Source organism: Plasmodium malariae, assembly GCF_900090045.1.
Source record: "Plasmodium malariae genome assembly, chromosome: 3".
Classification (NCBI taxonomy): domain Eukaryota; phylum Apicomplexa; class Aconoidasida; order Haemosporida; family Plasmodiidae; genus Plasmodium; species Plasmodium malariae.
The window spans coordinates 817078-844883 of record NC_041777.1 but is presented as its reverse complement, the minus strand read 5'-3'; the positions used below and the strand labels follow the sequence as shown (position 1 = coordinate 844883).

The following is a 27806-nucleotide window of genomic DNA, read 5'->3' as shown; positions in this document are numbered from 1 at the left end:
CAAATGCAATTGCAAATACAAATACAAATACAAAAACAAAAACAAATACAAAAACAAATAGTAGTACAAAAAGATAAACTCATAAAAGTACCAAAAAAAAGGGAAATAATTTCCGTTTCGGAAATATTATTTTTTCTTCTTTTTTTTTCTCGAACAGTGCAATGAATGAAAATTTAAAGGGAAGATAATGTAAGAAAATAAAAAAAAAAAAAGAAAGAAGCGAAAACGAATAGTAACAAAACATAGGGTAACGTGACGTGACGAAGCTTAACTTAACGAAGTTGTGCGGGATGGTAAAATGAAGACGCGTTACCCGGAAAAGTCCCATGCTGAGGTAATTGAAAAAGCAGATGCCGTTGAAGACTTTGCAAGATTAAGCAGCAATATTGTTGAGGACGAAAGATTTCAGTTCAACGACAGCATATGGCAAAGAGAAAAAAAGGAAGAATCCAAAAAAGGAATTGTATATCTATCACATATACCTGTAGGCTTGAACGTTTCGAAAATTCGAGAAATTTTTAGTAAATATGGTTCAGTTGATAAAATACATTTAAATAAAATAAAAGATGAAGAGATTAACATTGTGAATACTGAAACACGTAACAAACGAGTAAAGTATCATGATGGGTACATCGAATTTTTCGATAAAAAAGATGCCAAAAAGGTTGAAAGGTTATTAAATAATCAAATGATTGGAGGAAAAAAGAGAAAAAATTTATTAAGAGAAAAGTTTTGGCATATTAAATATTTGAAGCATTTTACGTGGAGTAATTTGGTCTCTTCTGTGTTATATAGAAATATTTCAAGAAAAGAAAAACTCAAACATTCTTTAAAAATTATGTACAAAACTTATGAAGATTATTTAGAAAAAATTAACGAATCGGACAAAGTCCATAACAGCGAAGAAGTAGCAAGCGTGGGGAGGACTAGGGTGATTGATAAAAAAAAGAAAAAATATATATACCTCAAAAAGAGCATGAACAGATTAAACTTTGTAACTATAAAAGAAGATCAATGGACAGCTGGAGCATATGAGACGAGAGAGGCCGCAAAAGAACAGCTATTGGCGGACGAGGAAAATAAAAAAAAAAATAAAATAAATGGCAAAAATGAACGAAACAGTATAAATGAACGAAACAGTATAAATGAACGAAACAGTAAAAATGAACGAAACAGTATAAATGAACGAAACAGTATAAATGAACGAAACAGTAAAAATGAACGAAACAGTATAAATGAACGAAATAGTATAAATGAACGAAATAGTAAAAATAAAGACAGCGCAATTTCGCCTGACCTTTTGAAGTTGTTAATGTGAAACTAGATTTGCACAATTTTTTTTTCATTTTTCTTTTCTTTTTTCGTAGTTTAATGTGGTACTTTTTTATTTTTATTTTTGTTTGAAACTTTTTTTTTTTTTTACATATATTTGCTTCTTCTTTTTTTATGTTCCGCTTAACTGTTTTCCTGCTTCCCCCCCCTTCTCTCTATGTAACTACCCCATGCATTTAAGACAAGCATAACGTGGAATAAAAAAGGTAAAAAAAAAAAAAAAAAAAAAAAGTACACATCAAACAAAAGGAACAAACAAAAAAAATAATGCACACGTGTTTGTATACCATTTATCAGACAAATGCTTTTCTATAATATACATATATACAAGAATTAATAGGATAAATTTTAATTCATATTATATGGGAACAGAAAAATCGTTCGACACTTTCCTTTGTTCAAAACTCATGTCATTCACATTGATCATCAAGTTCCATGCCACGGGTTTTAATATATCACCTGCATTGTTCATAAAAATGGGGGAAAAAAAAAATGTGCATAAAAATGGGTATAAGAGGGGGCACAAAGATGTGCATAAAAATATACATAAAAATGGAACGCCATTTCAACGTAACCACCAATCTTAACATAGAACTTTCGTTCATACATACATTAAAATACGCACAATATAATAACAAATGTGTGGAGAAGGGTTACGTTCAAAGGATAAAAATAATGTATGTAAATTATTCTACGTGTTGCATATGTATTTACAAATTTTTGTGTATACATAAACACTAAATATTATTTGTACAAGTTTTTCCTCTCTACTAACCTTTGTCACTTAAAGCTATTATAACACCCAAATCTGATCCAACTGTACATAATTTATAGGAAGAATGCTGACCGATTGACAAAACCTTAGCTTTTATAATATCCCCTTGTTTAAAGCAGTCAAAGTTATCACCAAGCTCTCCTTCATATATATGTATATCACTTTTGTTTATATACCCTTTAAATGAATTTTTCAAAGGTTTATTATTTGACAGTATAATATGACAATATATTATATTAAACGTTACTCTATAAATTTTACATATTACAACATCCCCTACTTTTGGAAGAGCGACAAAATGTTTTACATTGTCGACACTAATTACCTTTTTATGTTCACCATTATTATCATCAGTAGTAGTAGTAGCAGTAGTAGCAGTAGCAGTAGTAGCAGTAGTAGTAGTAGCAGCAGTAGTAGTAGCAGCAGTAGTAGTAGCAGTAGTAGTAGCAGCAGTAGTAGTAGCAGCAGTAGTAGTAGCAGCAGTAGTAGTAGCAGCAGTAGTAGTAGCAGCAGTAGTAGCAGTAGTAGCAGTAGTAGCAGTAGTAGCAGTAGTAGCAGTAGTAGTAGTAGTAGCAGCAAGAGTAGTAATACTTTTTTTACCCAATATAGCTGACCTTATTTCATTATTCAACACATAGGTGTTCTCACCACATATATAGTCCAAAGAGCTGCCTATTACTTCACCTGGTAATACTATGGTGTCATCCATGGCATATTTACTTTGTTTTTTACTTTATTTTTATTTTATTTTTAATTTAATTTTATTTTTATTTTTATTTTTATTTTATTTTTATTCTATTTTTATTCTATTTTTATTTTATTTTTATTCTATTTTTATTTTATTTTATTTTTATTTTATTTTATTTTATTTTTATTCTATTTTTATTCTATTTTTATTTTATTTTTATTCTATTTTTATTTTATTTTTATTCTATTTTTATTTTATTGCATACGAAAGCGGTTTGTGCCCAATTGTGTCTTCTCTTGTTCCCTCCTCCGCCTTCTTTATTTAATTTATTTGTACGTTGATTTTTTCCAAATGATGCTTTATCAACTTCGCTCAGTCAAGTGTCAAATGTTCTGCTATTTTTACCGTATTTACAGTATTTGCCGTATTTTTATTTTTTATTTTTTTCCTTTTTTTCAATTTATACATATACAGAATACTTTTATGTATTATATGTACATCCCCATAAGATCAATTTTCACTTAAAACACGTGCTGGCGATTGTCGTTTTTTCAAAAAGCATGAAAAATATTCTGATTTTCACTTTAAGTAAACGTTTAAAGCGGTGCTTTATATTTATCTATCATTCTTATTTTTAGTTTTTGCATTCTTTTTTTACAATTATTTATCATTTCTATTTTATTACTATTTTGTTTATTTTATTACTCTTACTTATTTTAATATTTTTTTTTTTTTTTTTTTTTTTTCATCCATGTTCACGTTGAGCCATTTTGGCACAGGCTTAAAATGAAAGAGTTTAAAAAAAATGAAAAAACAAAAAAGCACAAAAAAGGTTTGACAGAATTGGCAAATTTTAAAAACGAGTTAAGGAGTATTAACAAGGAACAAAGTGCTAACAAATGGTATTGGAACAAAAAGTAAAAGTCCGTGCCAATGTCCATGCAAATGTGAACGCTTCATATGGGTCATAACAAACCCATTTACACTTCGTAACAGGTGGGGTTTTAATGCATGATAAACTCAAATGATGTTAAGCAAAAAGAGGCGCAAAAAATAAAGGGAAAATTGAAGTTACATAAGTAAAGCAAAAAAAAAAAAAAAAAAAAAAAAAAAGTTCGCATACGTGGAACAAAAAATGGCCTGCAAACCGCAAGAGTATTGGTTGATACTAAGATAATCGATTACATACGCCCCGTGAACGTACTACTCGCTGGATCTTGGCTTCTCTCCACACACACACACACACACCCTCCTCTCCATTACTGTTACAATGATAAGCTGCTTCCAATGCTAAACTATAGTTACCAGTACTGGCTCATGATGAAATAACAGTGTGTGGATGGCGTGGAAATATATGGATATATAAAAGAATACCTTTCCTGGAAACATTGAATAGACCTTAAAGGAGTGCAAAAGGTAGGAGTCTTTTTTTCTATATTTTGCTTTATTGTGTTTGTTCAAAGGACATAACGGAACAGTTTGCTCCCCTAAAAAGCCATGCTTATCTAATTTTCCAATAATTTTTATACAATTTAAGTTAGAAGGGAAGATTAAAAGAGTATATTCGCCTAAGTCAATAGAAGATAAATTCTTTATCGAGATTTTAACAAAAAAAAAATCATTAACATTGGATTCAAAGTATTTCTTTTTTATTCCAATTTTTTTTAAATTCGAAAAGTCCAACGTTTTTGAGCACTTGGGTATTATAACACTATTTCTCTTTTTGCAGTTATAGAACTTCGGTCGTAGTAGTACGTATGGGTAAAACATATCATTTACGATGTTTTTCTGGAATAATTTGTTCATACTTGGTTGCAAGGGATGCGACTCTTTGTACGTTCCATCAGGCTGGTCATCATGGTTATCACCTTGGTACTCATCACTTCGATCATCACAACGATCATCACAACGATCATCACAACGATCATCACAACGATCATCACAACGATCATCACAACGATCGTAATGATCATTGTAGTCTTCGTCTTCATCGCTATTTTGCTCCTCTTCATCATCACTCCCCCAGTGGCTCCTTTTCAAATATGCCCCAATATGTCCTATGGTGAAATTCCTGGACGATGCGTTGCTCTTGTTTTCCAGAACCTCATCCTGCTTCCCTCCTAGTGTTCTTTGCTCACAGGTCCTCTTTTTATCTTCATTGTTTAGAAAACTTGTTGGGAAATTCAATGTATTGGAGCAAAAAAATGTTTCTCTCTTGTAGTGATTACGAAATCGAGGAGATCTATTTCTTTTGTATTTCTTTTTATCATTCGCATACAAAGAACGTGAAATTTTATTTTCCTCATTATATTCATCATATTGTTGTTTGTCTACTTCATCATTAGTATCGTGTGCCTCCTTCTCGTGTGACTTATTGTCCTTTTTAAGATTAAAAAAAAAATCGCTTATTTTTTTTTTGTGTATATGTATACTATTCAAGTAAGAACTGTATACACTTAAGATTCCTACCTTTTTATGTCTGGAATAAGTCAAATAAACATATATATCAAGATATTGTAAGAAGTACTTTATTATTTCTTCTTCATTTTTAAAAACTATATTTTTTTTTCTTTTTATTCTTTTAAACCATAAAACCCACTTACTTGAATTATTTTCCTTATCAACAATACACATTGGTCGTCTTTTTAATTTTTTCGTTTTACAATAATTAACATAACCACTATAATTTTTTATGTACAATTCGAGGAATATGTATTTGTGATCCGTACATATGTTTAGGTTTTCATTATACTCATACAATTTTTCAATCATTCTGAAGTTATCGGACACGTCAAATTTGCTAGTGTTACTCAGGAGCTTGTATATACCCACAAGTTCACTCCCCATGGTAACACACCTAGCACTGTTTGCATTACTATGAGTGCTTCTCCTCCTACTTGCTGAACTTAATCTTGCCTTATCTGTGTAACGCTTCTCAGGGTAACACCTAGCACCAGCGGCACTGTCCTTGCGTGCCTTATCCGTTTCAAAGTAGTTCTCTATATTGATATCTTTATACTCAAGGCTTCTTCCTCTTAGGTAGCTTATATCGTATATTGCCTGTTCACTGTTATTAGCAAAAGGGGATGAAGCAGTAGCAGCGGTAGTAGTAGCGGTAGTAGCGGTAGCAGTGGTAGCAGTAGCAGTGGTAGCAGTAGCAGTGGTAGCAGTAGCAGCGGTAGCAGTAGCAGCGGTAGCAGTAGCAGCGGTAGCAGCAGTAGCAGTAGCAGCAGCAGCAGCAGCAGCAGAAGTAGTCGCACCCCCGCTACCACTTATGTCATCGCTTACCCCCTTAACCATGGCCAACCTGCGAAAGGCGTCTGAGCTGTAATAGTTGGTGTTCAACAGCTGGTTAAGTATATCCCTATAATTAAAACTAACATATGGAAAGTAATACATATGCTCAATTATTATATTTCTACGAACATTCATTTTTAGATTCAACTTTTGCACAGAGTAATAAAGACTATTCTTGTAAGTCGAATAAATAATATTAACATCACACTCATTTATTAAAATTGATCCTATACACCTTATAGGAATATAAAGAGAGCAATTCTTCATAACCTTTAATGTATCTCCTTCAGCTACCTTTACGATATGTTCCTTGCTATTTTCGTATTTATTTTTTATATAAAACGATTTGTCAAAATAAAATTTTATAAAATAATCTCCCAGTTCTCTGTTCCTATACACCACTTTAATGTTTACATAATTTATGTTTACATTACTTACATTTTCTAAAATTAGACATAAGAATTTTATTTCTCCTTCTAATAACTCGGAATATCGTACATCACTGGAAAAATAGTGGTTATCATTCACGTCATCCCTAATTTCCTTAACACTGGAACAACTCCTTCCATTGTTTATGCCACCTCCTTTGTCATTGTTCTTTCTTTTACAGTTACTCCTACTTTTATATTCACTCTTACCTGTACTCTTACCTGTACTCTTACCTGTACTCTTACCTGTACTTTTACCTGTACTTTTACCCTTTTGCTTCCCCTTCATATCGTAGTAATACCCGTCCGGTTTATCCACATTCACGAATGGCTCCTTCTGTAACTGTCCATTTTTTAATGATCCTCCTTGGATCATCCTCTCGTCCGTTACACAAGAAAAAGACTCAGCTGGTAACAGAGATGCTATTTCTGATGGTGCATCTGACGATATCGGCGATTCTAGTGTCGATGAGATGGATAAGGATAAGGTTGACTTGGATGACAATGCTGAGGGGGAAAGGGGTTCCGACAACTCCTGAGCATTTTCATTTATAAAGAACTCTCTTTTATAGTGAGTACGACCTTTCTGAAAAGCATAATTTAAAGGGGGGCTCTTCTCTTTATCTCTTTTTCTTTCACTCATCCAAAGGGACTTCGGTTCCCCCCCTTTCACCGCTTCATTAGTACCCTCATAGCTTACTTTATCAACACAGCTACTCACATTGCGTGCATCGTTCACATTGCATACATTTCTTACATGGTTCTCACAATTCGTATGATTTTTTCCTAGGATTCTGTCACTACCACACATATTATCTGCACTCTTATCATGTTGATTCCTTTTCCCCTCATTGCTCTGTTTGTTGATCCATGTTTCTTCTTCACTGTCTTTTTGGGAAGCTTCTCGTTCGCCCTTCACTCCGCTTATCATGCTACCCCCATCTCTGCAGTTGTCACTACTTCCACTTATACACTTATCACTGCTCCCATCTCTACCTTTCGCTCTACACTCCGCCTCGTTCACTCCCATAGAAGTTACACAAAACTTTTTCAAATACGATTTGTCATTAAGCAAAGGCTCAATGTCGATGTACTTACTAAAATTAAAAAGTTTTATCTCTGATTTCAGGGCAAAATAATTGTCTATAACAAATACTGAACATATGTTGGACAACTTGAAAACGTAATTCAACAATTTTATTTTGTTCTGCAGCGTTCTTTTACTTGCACCGTGGTCTGAATTTCCTTTTCCCTGCTCACCCTCACATTGACCATTTGAATAGGGAGGGTACTGCTTGGCCTCACGCGCGCCGCTACCCGGAGCGATACTCGAAGCGTAATTAGATGCGTAATTAGATTCGTAATTAGATTCGTAATTAGATACGTAATTAGATGCGTAATTAGATGCGTAATTAGATGCGTAATTAGAAGCGTAAATAGAAGCATAAATAGAAGCATTATTATAAGCATAATTAGAAGCGTTATTGGTGGTGCCCTTCTCCGGGTCATTCTTCTCCCCTATTACCTCGCTCACTTCGGGAAGTCCTCCTCCCGCCATTGATCCGTCCTGAACATGGTCAGGGCATTTTTCCATCTCCCCCTGGAAATCCCCTTTTCCGTAGTGCCGAAAAAAATCTTGATCCATAAAAAATTTACGCAAAATGGAGGTATCGTACAAAAGGTACTGGTCAAAATGTAAGTAGCTGATGCAGTATGAAATGCCAAGAAGGAAGAGCATCCCGGTTTCTTTTGGTTTAAAAGCTAGTTGCACGTTGGTTAAACGATTTTTTTTTTTTGCTAAAAGTATTATACTTGTTGGATAATTTTCGATAGCTACCCCTGACGATATTATAGTTACATTATTTAAAACTAGATTAACTGATAAGATGTTTTTTAGCGTTACAACGACATTCTTTATTTCATTCACAGCACACATATTTTGAATTCTTATATTTTTCTCTTTTTCGTTAAATGGGTTATACTTGAAAACATCTTTGTACCTGTTCGGGGTTAGCTCGTCCTGATTATCATAATGATTGCTACGATGATTTCCATCACCGTGCTTATCTTCCTGATCAATCCCATTCTCGTTCTCTTCCTCCCTCACACCCACTCCTTCCTCTCCCCCATTTGTTGGTTCAACCTTCTTGAATACCTTTTCATCGTTATGACTCACGTTAGCATAAGCGATGTTCACTAACACTGGTAATGAGGAACACCTTCCTTCTGTGAATCCACACAAAAAGTGCAATTTATTTTCTTTTTCAAAATCTTCCTTCCTTTTTCTAAACAACATCTTCTGTTTAGCTATACGTTCTTCATTTAATGACTTCTTTCGAGAGTCCATATGTGACAAGGGTACTAATACATCGGATGATGTAGACGAAACAGAGGATGAAATATCATATGAGTGTGTAGATAACGAATCAGAGGAAGAGAAATCCCATATCATATCGTTGAACTGTTTGTCTCCTCTTTGATCTAATTTATTCAAATAATTTCGATTTTTTTTTTTTCTTTTCTCATCTATTATTAATGTAATAAATGGAGGAAAAGATATATACTTTTTTTTTTTACTTAATGTTTCATATATAGTGTACAGTATTTCTTTCTGCTTTTCTTTTGATAAATATTTATTCAAAAATAATAACATTAACAAATTCGAGAAAACATATTCTTCTTCAAAATTTATTTCGTTCAACACTGAAATTAAAAAACAAAGAATTGCATACTGTAAGGAAGGATTGCTTTTTTTTTTATTTTTTTTATAAATCTGTAGTTTACCCACATGTTTGTTCAGATGTAGAATGCTTTTACTGTTTATTTCTCGCGAGCAGAAATCTAACAGCCTCTTCAGACTATACGAGTACGAGCATTTGGACAAATTCTTTAGCATCCTGTACATGTACAAGTCTTTCCCCCGACCTTCAGTGGGGCACTTAGCATAGCCACATTGTAAGGGTTGTGTTATTCGTGTGTCTATCTTGTCTTTCTTATCTTTCTTATCTTTCTTGTCTATCTTGTCATTCTTGTCTATCTTGTCTATCTTGTCTATCTTGTCTATCTTGTCTTTCTTGTCTATCTTGTCTTTCTTGTCTTTCTTGTCTATCTTGTCTATCTTGTCTTTCCTGTCTTTTCTGCCTTCCCCGTCTACCTCCATGGTACTCGGGCTGCGTGTTCGTCCCTGCTCCCCTTCCACGATGCTGCTCGAGTGAGATCGGCTTAAATTTGACTTTGACTTCTCTTCTGCATAGTCTATTTCCTTTGGGTATACCCCCCCTTTAGGTGTGCTATCCTTTGGTATTCCCCCTGTGCGCCCACCGCTGTGCATCCTATCATCATTGTTCACGTTACCCCCGAATGGAAAAGGTTCATTCACGCTGTTACTTCTTCGATTACTTCCACATATGCCGCGTAGTGCACTATTCGAACGATTGTTTTTTTGTACTCCGTTTGGTCCATCTCTAGAAGCTGCTTCAAGTTTGTCTTTTGCCTCTTCGGCTTTCCTCAACCAGTGGATAGGGACGTTCATTTTGTCCTCTCTGGTAGCAAATACACTGTTCATGTAAGAATAAAAAATGGATAGATTATCTTCCAGTGGAGGAGATGTTATAATATCACTGACCATGGTATTTCTATTATTCTGATTTTTTCCTATCTCTCCGTCCTCTGATTCCTTTTTATAATTAAAGTTTAGATGTATTCGTGGTAAATTAAAAAAGGGTAAAACATTATTTAGAAGAAAATAAGATACATAATATTTCTTAATAACAAAAAAGCATAGACATAGAATGTAAATGGTAAAAGAAAATTTTCTGAAGGCACCAATATATTTATATACAAGTGATAATTCAAGATAAAATTTTATATATAAATGATGATTTAACCTTTCTATTACATGTGAATATTTGCTAGTAATATGAAATATAAGATTTTTTCTCTTTATCATTAATAAATATTTCAAATAACAGAGCAAATAATCGCAAAAATGCTCTTGTACATATGCAGATGAAGAGGTAGAAGTAATACTAACGGACGTAGTTACAGTCATGTATGATGGTTCTAATGTCGATGCTATTGCAGCTGCTTGTATGGTTGATAGGACTTCGTTCAGTTTGTATTCTATAAAACTAATTAGATATAATAATATATTATGAGGTTTTATAAGCACATTAAAAAAATAGTAGTAACAGTCTTTACTATTTTCACCTAGAGGTAAATCTTCTTCTCCTCTTTCACTATAATTTAATAAATGTATAAAGGAATGAATATTTTTACTTACACTTACTGTTCCATCATTATTTAATTCCGTATTATACAATGAAAAATGAAAATTATGATGATAATTATTGTACAGTTTCTCCTTTGTTGAACCACTATATGACGTATCGAAAAAAAAATTTGTATAGTTACTATATTTACTTGGTAATAACTTATCATATGTTTGTAACAATACATTATCTATTATTTCTGGAAATTTGAAAGGATAATTCTCATTATTGTTCAATTTACAGAAGTGCCCCCAATTCTGGACTATATATAAATATATAGACAAAATAATGCAAAATATAATGTTTCCTTCATATATATAATCCTCTTGCATCTTACTTATTTCATAACAATCCATATATATTTCCAGAGAATCAAGAGGACTACCCAAAAGCAAATATATATCTCCTTCTTTTTTTTTTGTTCGACATGCATAGTTCTTTACCTCCGACACTCTTCTCCTTCTCCTCGTTTTTCCATCCACCCCCTCCCCCGAAAGTGGACCCCTTGAAAATTCCTCCCCCTCACTGTTCCTTTCGTTGTTCCTCCTTTTCACTTTGCTATTCTTCTTATTATTCCTCTTGCTACCGCTCTGGCTACTCCTCTTACTGCCCCTTCTTCTTCCCTCTTCCTTTTCCGCTTCTACCAATGTTCCTCTTTCATACTTTTTCCCCGAGCTGTTATCTGCATCGTCCTCTTGGTCTGACTCTTCCTCGTCATAGTCCATCTCGACCATCTCGTCCATCTCGACCATCTCGTCCATCTCGTCCATCTCGACCATCTCGTCCATCTCGTCCATCTCGTCCATCTCGTCCATCTCGTCCATCTCGTCTGTCTCGTCCGTCTCGTCCATTTCCCCCCCAGAGGATCCTGCTACGCCAATGTTATATTTTTCATCATCCTTGTTGTATTCTAATTTTTCTTCCTCTGTCGCTTCCTCTTTCGCTTCTTCTTTCTCTTTCTCTTTCTCCTCCTCTTCCACCTTCCATTCCTCCTTCCATTCCTCCTTCCATTCCGCCTTCCATTCCACCCCCTCCACTTCATCATCACCACCGCACCCTGTGCGGCAGTTGTAACGTTTGTTATCATCATCCCCCGCATACCTGCCCTCATCAGCGATGGCCTGATCCCCCCGGTAGTTGCTGCTCTTCCGAAGATTGTTCCCCTCCTCATACGTGCTGCATTTCGAAGTTTTGTAAATACCCTCATGCAATATGCCGTCTTCCCTGGAAGCAATTTGACTTGTTCTATTTAATATGCTTGTCTTCACATCGTTGTAATATTTTTTTATATTTATATATATATTGTTATCAAAACTATTTTTACGTTCATTTGAACTTAATTTCGTTGTTATATCTTTATTACTGTAACTCTTGTTCAACTGAAAAGTCTTTTCCTCAATAAGTGAGTATCTCTCCTCGTCCTCATCGACCAAAAAATGATGATTCACTCCTGTTCTTTTATGTCGATCTACTGGTGCACCTAGTCTGTATGGAAGACCTAACCTATTACCCCTACCTAATTTTGTCTTTTTTTCTAATTTATTATTTCTATTATAATAATGCGCCTTTTTTTTCCTCTCTTCAAGTATACTTTCACTGCCCACCTTGGTACTCCTAACGATTTGATGATAATTCATATTTTCAATTAGTGTGTTCATGTATTTCCATATACTTTCCTTAGTTAACAGATCGTATAGAAAGAAGATAAAGATGTAAAACACATTTAAAATAATTGCTTGAAAAAATTTATTATATTGAATGTTGAAATGTTTTTCTATGGATGGTAAAAAAACGATGATTTTAAAATTATGGAAATTATTACATATAAAAGAGAAATGCTCGATGGATTGTTTTTTCCCTTTATCATTTGCATCTGAATTAGACGTACAGTCTGCTGAGTTTAGATTACTCATGTACATTCTATTATGATTACGAAAATAAGCATTATTATTATATTCATCTTTACTATTTTTGACACTACTCCGTCTAAGTGAATAATCAAAAATGCATTCATCCGATGAAATCATATCCCTCCCATACATATTTGCATTAACGAAATTATAGTTCTTAGAAATATTTGTATCAAACATCCTTAAAAAATTTGATGGATACTTCTTGTTCAATTTAAAACTATGAATACTCCTAATACTCTCCATATTTTTATTGCACTCCTTGTTCCTTTTATCATTCTCACTGTTGTTTAGATTCCTTCTGTTCTTCCTCCTCCCATCATACTTCTCATTGATGGTCTCCATATCATTGGCATTCCAATCCTTGGAAGGACAACCAGAATCCATGTTTCGAAATACTGACATGCTTTCCGCTTCGTAGTATGGCGATTTCTTCAAAATTGACAAATTCCCCTTCAAAGGGAAATCATCCTCCATATTAGATATATGGTCCTCCGTGTGATCCTCTGCTGTATGCCCTTTTGCCGTATACTCCACTTCCTTATACCCCCTTGTCGCATGTTCTTCTATCTTATATCCCTTCACCTTCTTCGCCTCTTCGATCCCCTTTACCGGGTTCGAACCACCCCTCGGTACATTGACAAACGTGTTGTTACTACTTCGATTCATGCCACCGCCTCTATTCGTGTACAGGAAATTCTCGTTCATTTCCATTATTTTTGACATAATCAAATCATTGTATTTGTCGGAAGACGGAATGACTAATACGCGTTGTATAAACACACAGCTGTTGCTGAAATATATATTATTGTACGAGTTTAACAAGTTTATTATCTTGTCACTCATGTGGGCAAAGCACTCACTGTGGTCATTAGTCATCACGTCATCCTCGTCATTGTTCATTCCGTCATTCTCGTTACTATTGATGTTGGCATTCTCGTTATTCTTGATCGCTTCCTTTTCCCCACTTCTACCCCCTCCCCTGTGTGCTAGTTCTTTCTCCCGTTTATTCTTTCTATGTACCCTTTTTGCCAAGGGCTCGGCCTTCCCCGGGAGTAGATCCCCTTCATGTAACTCATGAACTCCTATTGACATAAAGACATTTGAAAAAAAATTAACCTTGTCTACTTTGACATTTTTATCTGTCAAATCGATATAACGAATGGAAAGATTACCATTCCTCTTTACATAATTTGCATTTTTAAATATATTAAAAAAATAATAATCCTCTTGTTGTATGTTTTTATTTATTGAACACCCACATACAGGCATTTCATATCGTAAAAACAATTCATTGTTACTTCCGTTAATGTATTTTATATAATTATATAAATGATGAAATAAATCATCGTAGTTTATTTTTTCATACAAACTTCTTATCTTATTCGAAATTTCATGAAATAATTTTTCGCTTGTTTTTTCGGTTTTCCACAGGTAAACCTTTGCTTTCCCGTAGTCACACAAATTCACATGATTCATTATTTCACAAAAAAAAAAAAAAAAAAAATTTAAAAAAAAAGGAAAAATTAGCTCGAAAAAAAAAAAAAAAAATACAAATATGTTAAGCAGCTGAACTGATAAGCAGCTGAACTGATAAGCAGCTGAACTGATAAGCAGCTGAATTGGTAAGAAGCTGAACTGATAAGCGGCTGAACTGGTAAGCAGCTGAACTGATAAGCGGCTGAACTGATAAGCGGCTGAACTGGTAAGCAATTTATCTGATAACCTGCTTACCTGCTAATCTGCTGCTCACATTTGCAGCTTGAGCAGGAAAAGCAGGTGATACCTGTGCGCACATTTTCCATGCACAAAATGAAAAGGCGCCTGACAAGGTCAGAATAAAAAAAAAAAAGAGCCCTCAAAACAAAAAGGGCAAACATACGAAATCTCAGCAATGAATGCGCTGACATAAAAAAAGGAGAATGGAAAAGGAAAAGATAAGTGTAAACACAAATGTGAAGGTGAAAGTGAATGTGAAGATAAGTATGAAGATGAAGATGAAGATAAAGATAAAGAGAATGAGATGGCAAAGGAGAAGAAAAAAAAAAAAAAAAAAAATTATTATGCACAGAGAAGTGTGCTAGTAACAGGTGTGCAAATATTGCATGAAGCAATAGCTAGTGAAGGTAAATAAAAATCCTCGGATAATCGTGTATACATTTGCTAAGGAGCGAGGCAAGAAAAACATTGTTACGTATGCATTTAGCACCCACATTTTTCCTTATGTAATATAGTACTGCATGAAATTGCGCACATATGTGTTCAGTTATATATGTCATCCCTCACGTAAGTACACGTGTACACATGCAAACGTAACAATCAAACTTATCACATAAACTCTTATGCATATTGTGAGCAAACAAAATTGAAAAATCTTTCCCACCTCCTTTACCATCATTTGCGGCATTTTCATCAAGCGTGGGAGAATAGTTTTATTATTTCTTCGCATTTTGCTTTACATTTTTTCCATACATGATTGCTGTACAGTATTTCCTTATATTATTTGTTGTACATTATTTCCGTATATTATTTGTTGTACAGTATTTCCGTATATTATTTGTTGTACAGTATTTCCGTATATTATTTGTTGTACAGTATTTCCGTATATTATTTGTTGTACAGTATTTCCATATATTATTTGTTGTACGGTATTTCCGTTTATTATTTGCTGTACAATTTTTTCCATCCATTTTTTCCGTCCATTTTTGCTGTACATTCTTTCCTTTCCCCCTCTTCCCCCCCTTGCCGAACGCAGTGCGTAGTAAAAATTCAAATTGTTCACATAAAAAGGTTATACATACTTCACGTAGGTATGTGTGTTCATGTGCACTCATAAGGATATCCCCCCTCCCTTGGCGGAAAACGCATGAAGTGGGTGCACAAGATTAATTTCCCATCGTAGGTAAAACGAATTAACTAAAGTAACGAAAGGGGAGTACGTGGTGGTATTGGCTTTAGTGCTGGTGTTACTGCTGCTAGTGCTGCTAGTGCTGCTAGTGCTGCTGCTGCTTCCGCCGCTTCTACCGTTCGTGGTGGTGGGACCAGGGAAAAGCCATGAAAATAACGACAAAAGCTTTAGGAAGAACCCTCACAGCATTACACTACCTTCTGATTGTAGTAGTGATAACGACCCCCATAAATGTGAGCTACTACTGTAGTTGCTTTTATATGGAGAAGAGCATCTATATGAATAGAGAAAAAAATGGAAAGAATAGTACTTATCGTGTGTTCGTGTCTAAACCAGCCCAAAAAAAGAGTAATCAGTTAAGAACAAAAATTATCATAAATAAAAGAAAAAAAGAAGAAAATGAAAAAAACAAACAATCTAGAATGGATGATTTTAAGTTAACCTCAAATTATAAATTAATAGAAGAATTAATTGATGAATATCCATATAAATTACCTGACTATAACATAGATAAAGAACCATTTATTATTTTAAAAGATAAAATAAAAGGAGAGTATTTAAAAGGATATGAATTACCATTTAATTTAATAGATCCTGTAAAATATGAACTCTTAAAATTAATTGGAAAAATCTGTGATCCGTTTAAACCATTATGTAGTCATTCTTTAACCCCTCGATTATTTATTAGCAAATTATTTACTAACAGATCAGTAATAACATATGATGATTTTTGTTATAAGCTTGAATATAAAATAAATTTTTATATGCCTTCTTATACGGAGCTATTTAAATATGAAAAGGAATTATTATGGAAAGAATGGATAGCTATAAGAAATTTAAAAGAAGTATCACCTGTAACACCATTAGATGACCATGAACGAGTAGACCGGATTTTAGAAGAAGGGGAAACGACCTTACCAATTGTAATAAAAAAAACAAATAGAGAAATAAACAGTCAAGGTATTCATCCATCTATTTTAAAAATGTTTTTTGATTTTTTAAATATTGAAAAATGTGAAAAAGTATTAAAAAGAGATAATGCATTTTTAAAATTAGAAACAATTAAAAATCAAATAAAAAATAGAGAATTCTTAGAAGGAATTCGACCGGACTATTTATATATCATGTTCAACAAAAAAGCAAATGAATATTATTCAAATTTCAATGAAAAAGAATTTGAAAAAACATATCAAGAAGCTGTTAATTACAATAATATGACACAAAAAATGATAAGCGAAAATTCACTTTATAAAAAACAAAGAAAACAATTTTCAGAACAAACTAAAAAGTCGCTCATGAAATTTTATGATATACAATTACCATCCTTTTTTAAAGAATATATAAAAAAGAAAGAAGAAAATTATAAACTTATACAAGCTCGTATCAAGCGTATGATTGACAATAAGTATTTAAAGAGGAAACAAAGAAGGGATGAGAAGGCACTCTTGGGAAATACACCTGCAGCACTTGAGGCACCGGGCCACAAAACAGACCTGACGGACGATAAGAAGAAGAAGAAAAAAAAAAAAAAAAAAAGGTAAGTTGGGAAAGGTCTCTTCACGCAAGTGCTGGGGGGAGCAGCGGATACCTCTGTGTATGGATATAAATACGTATACACATATGTACACTTATATACACATATATACACATATGTACACTCATATACACATATGTACACATATGTACACATATATACACTTATATACACATATATACACATATATACACATATATACACTCATATACACATATGTACACATATGTACACTTATATACACATATATACACATATATACACATATATACACATATATACACATATATACACATATATACACATATATATATGTTACTCCCCCATTTGCCTGATTAAAATAAAAAATTATTTTTTTTTTTTTTTTTCATGTAGTATATCAATATTACATGTTACCTATGAGACTCATTACAAATATGTCGTTCGTATTTTTGTGCACCCTTTTATATTGATAATAGTGTGCATATAATACTATTAATATATATGGACATAGTAAGAAGGAATATTAGTATTCTCATCTCACTATATTACCTTTTACTTATAGTGTGTGCATGGCTTTCCCCTTTTTTTTTTTTTTTTTTATTTTATTTTATTTTTTCCCATGCCAACTTTTCTTACATCATATAAAGAGGAAGGTCAAAAAATGATCCATCTTTAATTTGCAAAAATGTCTTAATTTTTTTTTTTTTTTTTTTTTTTAACCGTAATATTTAATTTTAATTTTAATTTTTCATTTTCATAATTAAAAAAGTTGTAAGCTTAACACCATTTTTTTTTTTTTTTTTTTTTTCTTTAAAAATTAAGCGCTAAGTTTTTAAAATGAAATGGGGCACTTGGTTATAAAAATGGGAGAGCATATTTTACGTTTTCGTGTTTGTGTGTACGTGTATATGGAATGTATGGGTAATTGCAAAATTGAGAAAAAAAAAAAAATTAATAAAATAGTAAAATAAATGGTAAAATAAATGGTAAAATAAATAGTAAAATAAATGGTAAAATAAATAGTAAAATAAATAGTAAAATAAATGGTAAAATAAATGGTAAAATAAAGTGATGTGGAAAAAATACAACAAAGATAATTACACTAACACGGAACCTCCTACAACTTAACAATTGCGGTGTAGTCCAGAATTTACAGCAAAAAAAAAAAAAAAAAAAAAAAAAAAAATCAATCAGTCACTCGGTCCAACCAGTTAACTAAGCAGCTAGTCAGATGTTGGATCAGCTGATCAGTCGAAGTTTCTTTTTTCATAAGATCTTCCTCTACCCATTGGCTGTCTAAACTCTCTTGAAAATTCCTCTTCCACCTTTGGTGCTCTATTCACTGTCTTTTTGGACAGAGTTGCAGGGAATATAGATGGTGGTAGGTGTAAAAACTCCCTCAAGTATTCAATACCTGAAAGGGGGAAATTTGCATGGGAAAATAGGCATACAGATGTGTGCACAGAAAACGCATACAAACATATACATATGTATATATACGTATTACATGCACATGTGCTCAGTGCGCACGAAATATTCTTACGAAGAAATACCTTCATTGTTTAATACAAAATATTGGTGCTTCCAGTTATATTTTTCCTCCACATAATTTCTGCTTTTCAAAGACTTCAGTGTCATCATTATGTGCAAATTTGGTACATTTAAATGGGGGTGGCGAGGAATCTTTGCATCTTTTTCAACTACTATGACTCCCTCTACAAGTAGCCAAAATGGGAAATTACAAAAAAAAAAAAAAAAAAATTTCATGTATTTATGTAAGCATGTATGTACTTAAGCATGAACACATATATATACTACTTATGTACCTAAAACTTCAAACATACACGCACATATAAATGGAAAAAAAAAAAAAAAAAAAAAATCCCATTTCCTGAACTGTTCATGCAAAAAATGCATTAATTCATTTTTCATTAAAAATACAAGGAATAGGTGAAAGTTACATTGAGGTTATTACAAAATGACATAACATAATACTACATACAATAATGTACGCAATTAAATATAAACAATAATAGATAAACTATACAGTATAAAATGATGGAGAATTTATTAATATATACGCAGATTTAAAAAAAAAAAAAAAAAATAAAAAATAAGCTCATTTGTTATAACAGTATAAACAAATTATTTACCCTTAAACAAATACTCATATATGAGTTTCTTGTTCTGTTTTGGAATATAACTATACTTATGATGTGGCAGAATCTTCTTATCCATTTTTTATAATAAAGATACAGTTAAAAGAATTTATTACATGTATGTATATTTCCACGTATGTATCTATGTACGTATGTATCTATGTACGTATGTATCTATGTATGTATGTATATACATATAAAGAAAAAAATTAAAAGTTAAATATTCTTGAAAATTAATAGGTTAAAATGAATACTTTTTTTTTTTTAACAAATTTAAGCTCCCTTTCATTTCTTTATGTTAAAACTACTTTTTAATCTTTTTTTTTTAAAAGAACTAAAATGAAAAATATGGGCATATATACGTATGCATGTACAATCGGTGTACGAAAACAAGTATATGTATAATATGCACGCATAATTGTATATGTATATATATATACGTATACAAACATATATTCATATATGTACGTGTACATATGTGCATATTACTGAAGTATATTTATATATACATAAATATTCCTGCGCATTTGCTGCTTAACATTCTAAATACATTATTTTTATATATGCATAGTGGAATGTAACCCAATATAACAATGTACGATGGAGCAAAACTACACATATAGGCCCTTAGCAAAAAAAAAAAAAAAATATAGTGTTTCTCCTTTTCAGGTAAATAAATGCATAAATAAATCATAAAACTGGCAAATTCGAAAGTTCCCCTACAGATAGGTATACAACATATATTATATATATGTATGTATATATTTGCTTACTAATTATGCTTGACAAAATAAAAATATTATTAACTGTGCATATATGTAATAACCCTATACACATATAATTTAATTTCTTTTTCCATTTTTTTTCTTTTCAACTAGTGCTTTTTTTAATTTTTACTTGAAGCATATCCACCTCCCTCTCCACCAAATTTCTCTCCTTTTTCCTTTTCCAAGAAGAGAAAGCAATGAACAAAAGTTCGTTCGGCAAGTGCTGATATACACTACTATATGTATGCATATGCTTAAGTGTACAGATGTATAATTATGTATGTACATGTACATATATGTACATACATATATCTATATATATATATATATGTACGTGTAACAGAAATATGCCCGGGTGAACTTTTATGAGCATTATATAGGCAGCGGCTTCATATATTATTTGTGCTATGGTGTGATATAACATAAATAATTATGAAGCATATACATACTCATGTAATATATTTTTAAGTTTATTACCCATTATTACATACATAATAACATCAAACAAAAAAAATTGCGCATTCAGGTTATATTTGCCTGCTTGAGTTTAAACTGAATAACACCATTTTTCCACTAGCATCTGTAAATTTTTTTGGAATCCGTGTTTTAATTCATTAAATGTACGTGTACCCTTTACCCGTTAGCAAGTAACGAGATAAGGAATTTTTCTCCGTTTGATTTTATGCGCAAGACTTTTTTGCGTAAATAATAAAAGTTAAGCAAATAAGTAAATAAAAGCAAGTGCGCGAATGAATATGCCAGTACACGAATTGAACAGAAAAAAAATTTATAATCGAATGAATACCCAAAGCAGCACAATTGTGTAAATGCCGAATAACACGAACAGTAGTGTTATATTGTTTTATGTAAATTTTTAAAGGGATATATAGGATTTAAAAAAAGAAAAAATAAAAATTCTGAACGTTCAGCAAATTATGAACATTCAGCAAATTATGAACATTCAGCAAATTATGAACATTCAACAAATTATGAACATTCAGCAAATTCTGAACGTTCAGCAAATTATGAACGTTCAGCAAATTATGAACGTTCAGCAAATTATGATCATTCAAAAAATTATACCTAACAAGAATTAATCCCATTTTTATAAATTTTAATAGGGCCCGCTCTTTCCTCATTTTACGTTTTTTCAAAAACATTTTTTTTAACATTACTTTATTTATTTTTTTTTATTTTTGTTTTATTTTTTATTTTATTATATATATATTTTTTTTTTATTTTGCAAATAAAAATGGAAAAAAAAGAAGATAATGTTATGAGAGAAATTAAAGTTAACAAGTTGGTACTCAATATATGTGTTGGGGAGGTAAGCAAAGTTTGCGTATTTGAGTTTGTATCGTGAATTACTCGTGTTCTGTGCATAACAGATGTATACGTTTGTGTATGTGTAGTAACTAATGTTCGCCTCTCCTGCACTATTTTAAATATTCAACTATGTATTGTTACATTTATCCCTATCCTTTTTGCATTTCCCATTTTGCTTCTCCCATTTTTACCTTGCCTAGTCAGGTGACAGGTTAACAAGAGCAGCGAGGGTGTTGGAACAACTGACTGATCAGAAGCCAATTTTTGGAAAATGTAGATTTACAATTAGATCATTCGGTGTAAGAAGAAATGAAAAGATATCATGTTTTGTAACAGTAAGAGGTAAGAAAGCATTAGAAATATTAGAGAAAGGATTAAAAGTAAAAGAATATGAACTGAGAAGAAAAAATTTTTCGGACACAGGAAATTTTGGTTTTGGTATACAAGAACATATAGATCTAGGTATTAAGTACGACCCTTCTACTGGTATATATGGTATGGACTTTTATGTGCACCTCTCTCGACCCGGTTATAGAGTAACCAGAAGAAGGAGAAGAAGATCGACCATTTCCAAAACTCATAAAGTTACAAAGGATGACGCAATGAAGTGGTTTCAAACCAAATTCGATGGAATTTTGCTCAAATGAAAAAGAAAAAAAAAAAAAAGATAAGATAAACCAAGATAAGATAAATCAAGATAAGATAAACCAAGATAAGATAAATCAAGATAAGATAAACTAACATAAGATAAATCAAGATAAGATAAATCAAGATAAAATAAATCAAGATAAGATAAATCAAGATAAGATAAATCAAGATAAGATATACCTATCATGCGAACAAATTAAACGTAGTCGCCCTTGTATAATTCGTAGCAAAAAAAAAAGAAATTTACAAATTTTTTAAATATATCAGTACCATCAATACACCTCTTTGGCGAAATAGGAAGAAACAATGACGTTGTCAGTTTAACGCCCTCCAATTATGCATATACGCACGTGTATACACATGTACATACTTACGTACATAAGCATGTACGTAATCCTATATGTACATATTTTTATGTAAAACGGCTTAATGTGTAAATAATTTTTTTGCCCCTTCAAACGTGCACAGTGTGTGCTTGTACGTATGTGTGTGGGTGTACATGTACATATAAATAAATATATATATAAATAAATAAATATACTTATATATGCTTATGTATGTGTGTATTTATGCGTGTATATGCTTTAAAAAATTTTTTTTTTTTTTTTTTTTTTATTCCACAAAATTTTATGCCCAATTATATATTATTAGACCATGATATGTATTAAAAAAAAGAAAAAAAAAAAATATATATTTCACATACCACTACAATCAATTTTTTCCATCTGTTCACACTGTCTTTTCATTAATATGATGAAGGCATACCGAGCAATGTTGATAGTGATTGTAGCTACAAGTTATTGTTATGTTATCATATGTCCTTTCGCTAAATGAGAAAGATTATAATTACGAGAAAGTACGAAATGTGTGAGCACATACCTAGAGGAAGAAAGCCGAAGTAAAAGTACGACATGCAAAACTTTTCTTATAAGATGAAAAGGAACAAAATAAATAGAAAATTTTCATTTGCCATACATGAGCATCATGTAAATTTGTAGATACTCCTTGTTAGGTTTAGCTTATATTATATTCTGATGGGGAAAAAGAAGAAAAAAAATAAATAAATAAAAAAATAACAAAAAAAAAAAAAAAAATGAGTACCTACAATAGGAACATACTAAACTTCTTCACCTTACATAATTAGTAGCAAAAAAAAAAAAAAAAAAAAAAACATAAACATAAACATAAACATAAACAGAAAACGGAAGAACAATTTTAATGTCTTATCTTTCTTAAAATGAGTAAAGAATATTTCTGTTTACTTCATGTAAGTGACCACGTAATATATGTCCATTTCTGGAAATTGTGTAGCATTACTAAAAATAAAAATATGCATTATAAATTTTTAGCAAATATTAGCGAATATTAGATAAGTTTAACAAGTTTTACTGATTTTACTGATTTTTTAGTTTATTTTTTTTCTTTTTTTAGCACTATTTAGTGCAGATTTTTTTGTGGAATATTCTTTTTTATTTTTTCTGATTTCTTTACTTCTTTTCCTTTTTATTAAATTTGTGTACATAAAACAGGGGAAGTGTTACAACAGAAACGTACATTGTAATGCATACTGTACTGTACGAGCGTAACGCTATCGCTTTATTTTCATTTTGTGCAGTTTTCAATGCAGCAAAGCAAAATAACTTGCACACTGTACGAAGACTCAGTAGTACTTAAGAAGCAAAAGAGTATGGTATGCGCGTCTGTTTGAGTAAATGGAAATATTAATTATCATTATATTGTATTATGTTGTATTATATTATTTTGTTATTTTATATTTTTTTTTTTTGAGAAGAAATATAGAAAATATCAGAGCAGTTAGTGAGGACAAGCAAATATTTTTAAAAACATCAAAAAGGGCGAAGTGGCATGTTGTGCTGTCATATCATGTGTACAGGTACATATATGCACATGCACAAGCAAATAGGCGTGAACTATGAGAAAAATTAAACCTATAAGAACACACACACACATTCATATATATATATATATATATATATATATACATACATAAATGCGTATGGCTCATACATTTATGTAGAACTCCCTTCAGCTAGTTAAAGGCCAGGGTACCGCTTACCATAACATATTTTCATTTTATAGGCCTTGTGGGAATAATCTGATTTTTATTTATTTTTTTCTTTTTTTAAATTTGTAAAGGTGTATATATACATGCAAGTACACACATACGCATATTTATACGTACATATATACTATTTCTGTTAGAACAATTTTACTCCTTAAATTTTAAACTACCACAATTCATACTATTATATATCTTAAGTGGTAGTTGAGCACTTGACCCCCTCAATATAATATCCCTCTTCAGGAAAAATTCTACTACCTTTTTTTCTCTTTTGATGGGTTATGGCTTTTCTTGTTCCCCTCCAACTGAAAAAATAAATATATGTATATATATATGCATGTGTATATATGTATATGCGTGTGTAAGTATATATAAGCGCGTGTAAATATATATATATATGTGCATGTGTATATATATATATATACACTCGTTCATATGCTGACTTCCTCCTACACTATGTACATGTTGTGTACATGCTATTATAAGAGTATACACTGCGCCTATACTTTTGTTTCACTCTGAATGATCCTTTATCGGATAGTTCACGCGCTCGTCCACCTTCTTTTGTAAGTATTGTCATCATACGATTTTGCTATTCTTAGTGCGTAATGATACTCGTGAATAGGGAAACACACCCTTGTTCCCCTTAAAGAAGCGCAGGCTTTTTTTTAAGAGAAAAACAAACAAACAAACAAACAAACAAACAAACAATCAAACAAATAAATACATATACTCGTATTACTTACGTGTACATATATTCATGTGCGCGCATACCAAATAAGTGCACACATGTGTACACACACACACACACACCAAAACGTAATCGGAAAAAATTTTCTTAAAAAAGTATAATGAATAATTTGACTGATATTGAAAGAGAAGGGAAGGGGAAAACAAACGCTTTAAGTACACTTAATAAAGAAGACATAAGGAAGACTGGAAAAAATATAAAGGAAAAAGAAAAATCTGTGGAGAATGGAAATGTTAATAAGGCTAGGAAGGATGCAAAATTTGAAGGCGGAAGGAGCGATGTAGGAGAAGAGGCAAAAGAAGAGGTACAGATAGCGGTACAGGAAGAGGGAATGACGAAGATAGAGACAGAAACACTAAGGGGGCGGAAAAATAAATCATCTAAACAATTAGCAAAGGAGCTGGCTAGGGAGATAACAAAACCCATGCGCACCGAAAGGGAGAAAGACAACCGCGTAACTTACAATGTGCATGACGAAGAAAGAAAAAAAAAAAAAAAAAAAAAAAAAAAATAAAAAATAATAATAATAATAATAATAAAATAAAAAAAAGAAGGAAGCCAGAAAAACATATGTTTCAAAATGATGATCAACGAAATTTCGGACAATTCGTACAATACAACAACGAAAATTTATCAAGTGATAGCAGTTCATCATGTAATCTTATTGAAGAGAAACAAAATATTTTTAAAAATTTAAACAGCCAATTAAATTATATAAATAGTATTTCGAATATGGATTCCTTTGCCGAATACAGGAAAAATGTGTTTCCTGAGTATAGGTCTGATATCAAAAGAGGAGAGGGGGAAAATAATATATATGATAATACAGATAATGCCATAGGTGTAAGAACCAGCAGAGATACAAACGAAGATGGGGAAGTAAAAAAGAGGACACCGAGTAGAAGTAGGAGTAGAAGTAGGAGTAGGAGTAGAAGTAGAAGTAGAAGTTGGAGTAGTACCCCCGGTAGTGTTAATCACAAACTTAAAAGAACATCAATCATTGAAAAATTTAAGCAACAAGAATTAAAATCGAAACAGCGATATTGGACACCTGCATGTTTGATAATAACATATTTGACTATATCAATCATATTTATAATTATTGGTTCAGTGTTTATTATCTTTTCTACCACGAGAAAGGAATGTAGAATATCCTATGGTCATATGGAGGGAACTTCATTAATTCTTCAAATGAACGAGGACTTGTGTTACGGCCCTATTAGACCGTTCAGAAAAAACTCTTACATTTATTACGAATTACATAATTTTTATCAGAACCATAAGAAGTATTTAATCTCTAAGTCGCACAACCAGTTGATGGTAAGAAAAACAACATAGTCATCTCCCTGCATTTTGAGTCTGTATGTGTTTTTACCTGCATCTGTTCATATATTTCCGTGTTTATTCATAATTTATCCCCGTTCATGCGATTACATTGGGGCGGTTACGTAGGTCCAATTACATAGGTGCTATTACATAGGTGCAATAACATACGTGATATTACGTACATGCCATCGCGTACTTGCTACCGCAAAACGGTGAAACTGAAAAGACGACTTGTTCTTTACGAATGTATAGGGGGTGATATACACAAAAGCGAGCGACCTATCTCAATGCTTTCCGGTATCACAAAATAAAGAGGGGAAGGTACTACACCCATGTGGGTTAGTAGCTAGAAGCGTATTTAATGATACTTTTACCTTATATAAAGATACCAATTTGGAAGAGATGATAGAAATAGACGAATCGAAAGAAGCTATTACATGGTTTAGTGACTACAATAAATTTAAAAATCCGTCTGCACGTGATATGGAATTACATAAGGGAGAAGTTGATTTTTGGTTAATGAACGACAATTATATGTCTACTTTAAATATGAATAAAAATAATGGATATGGAGTGGAAAACTCTCATTTTATTGTTTGGATGAAAACAGCTGCATTATCAGAATTTCGTAAAAAATATGCTAAATTAAATGTCGAATTAAAATTACCTGTCTATGTTCATATAAAAAATAACTTTCCTGTTAATAAATTTAATGGAAAGAAATATTTCGTTATAGCAGAGGGGTCAGTTTTTATAAATGAAAAATCTCAATCCATTGGAATTCTCTATTTAACTGTTGGAATCATTTCTCTTTGCATTTCCTTGTGTCTTATTTATAATCAGTGGAAGCATCCTAGGATTATTGGTTATATATAAAAGCCTGTCCTGTTAAATTTTCCCCTTATTTGTGTGTATGCGTGCGTTTTATTACTTGTCTCTAAGGGGAAAGAGGACAGAAAGGTGATAGTAATACAAAGTGGAGGGCGAAATTTTAAAAATGTCTGAAACGTTACATGGCGTGAGCTACCAGAAAGGTGGTCTTCTACCCTCGTTTGGAAGGAAGAACAGACGCTCCATATATAGGTTTATGTGCATATATACATATATATATAAAAACACGCAATATTACTGGTTCATAAAAAAAAAAAAAAAAAAAAAATTATGAACACGCAATAACATTAGCTCATATAAAAAAAAAATAATAAGAACGTGCAATAATATTTGCTCATAGGAAAAAAAAAAAAATATGAACGCGTAATAATATTTGCTTATAGGAAAAAAAAAAAAAAAATATGAACGCGTAATACTATTTGCTTATAGGAAAAAAAAAAAAAAATATGAACGCGTAATAATATTTGCTTATAGGAAAAAAAAAAAAAATATGAACGCGTAATAATATTTGCTTATAGGAAAAAAAAAAAAAAAATATGAACGCGTAATAATACTTACTCTTCAAAAAACATATAAATGAGATAAAATTAGAAGATTTATTTTTATATTTCTATGCACATTCGTTATTTTACCTTTATTCAATGTGCACTCCCATTTCCTTTTTTTTTTTTTATGTTTACAAACTGTTTTGTAATTTTACTTCATAAACGTAATAACCCTTTTTTGAAAA

At 31.8% G+C, this 27806-nt stretch overlaps 7 protein-coding genes across 7 annotated transcripts; 4 read left to right on the top strand and 3 right to left on the bottom strand.

The window, feature by feature from the left end:
- Window positions 1-298: 298 nt before the first annotated feature.
- On the top strand, window positions 299-1318 carry PmUG01_03026500 (small subunit rRNA processing protein, putative; the record flags this gene model as incomplete). Its single annotated transcript, XM_029008898.1, has 1 exon — window positions 299-1318. One exon carries the CDS (start codon window positions 299-301, stop codon window positions 1316-1318), a length of 1020 nt encoding a protein of 339 aa, XP_028859479.1.
- A 372-nt stretch (window positions 1319-1690) lies between these two features.
- CSL4 (exosome complex component CSL4, putative) lies at window positions 1691-2816 on the bottom strand (the record flags this gene model as incomplete). The annotated part of the gene is made up of 2 exons (XM_029008897.1): window positions 1691-1791; window positions 2108-2816. The coding sequence occupies 2 exons, from the start codon at window positions 2814-2816 to the stop codon at window positions 1691-1693; spliced, it is 810 nt and encodes a 269-aa protein (XP_028859478.1).
- A 1269-nt stretch (window positions 2817-4085) lies between these two features.
- PmUG01_03026300 (conserved Plasmodium protein, unknown function) lies at window positions 4086-14180 on the bottom strand (the record flags this gene model as incomplete). Its single annotated transcript, XM_029008895.1, has 1 exon — window positions 4086-14180. The coding sequence occupies one exon, from the start codon at window positions 14178-14180 to the stop codon at window positions 4086-4088; it is 10095 nt and encodes a 3364-aa protein (XP_028859477.1).
- Window positions 14181-15755: 1575 nt separating this feature from the next.
- Window positions 15756-17150, top strand: PmUG01_03026200 (conserved Plasmodium protein, unknown function; the record flags this gene model as incomplete). Its single annotated transcript, XM_029008894.1, has 1 exon — window positions 15756-17150. The coding sequence occupies one exon, from the start codon at window positions 15756-15758 to the stop codon at window positions 17148-17150; it is 1395 nt and encodes a 464-aa protein (XP_028859476.1).
- A 1222-nt stretch (window positions 17151-18372) lies between these two features.
- PmUG01_03026100 (40S ribosomal protein S10, putative) lies at window positions 18373-19363 on the bottom strand (the record flags this gene model as incomplete). The annotated part of the gene is made up of 3 exons (XM_029008893.1): window positions 18373-18539; window positions 18679-18840; window positions 19279-19363. 3 exons carry the CDS (start codon window positions 19361-19363, stop codon window positions 18373-18375), a joined length of 414 nt encoding a protein of 137 aa, XP_028859475.1.
- A 1940-nt stretch (window positions 19364-21303) lies between these two features.
- On the top strand, window positions 21304-22024 carry PmUG01_03026000 (60S ribosomal protein L11a, putative; the record flags this gene model as incomplete). The annotated part of the gene is made up of 2 exons (XM_029008892.1): window positions 21304-21378; window positions 21578-22024. The coding sequence occupies 2 exons, from the start codon at window positions 21304-21306 to the stop codon at window positions 22022-22024; spliced, it is 522 nt and encodes a 173-aa protein (XP_028859474.1).
- Window positions 22025-24959: 2935 nt separating this feature from the next.
- PmUG01_03025900 (LEM3/CDC50 family protein, putative) lies at window positions 24960-27061 on the top strand (the record flags this gene model as incomplete). Its single annotated transcript, XM_029008891.1, has 3 exons — window positions 24960-25313; window positions 25418-26179; window positions 26438-27061. The coding sequence occupies 3 exons, from the start codon at window positions 24960-24962 to the stop codon at window positions 27059-27061; spliced, it is 1740 nt and encodes a 579-aa protein (XP_028859473.1).
- Between the last annotated feature and the right edge of the window lie 745 nt (window positions 27062-27806).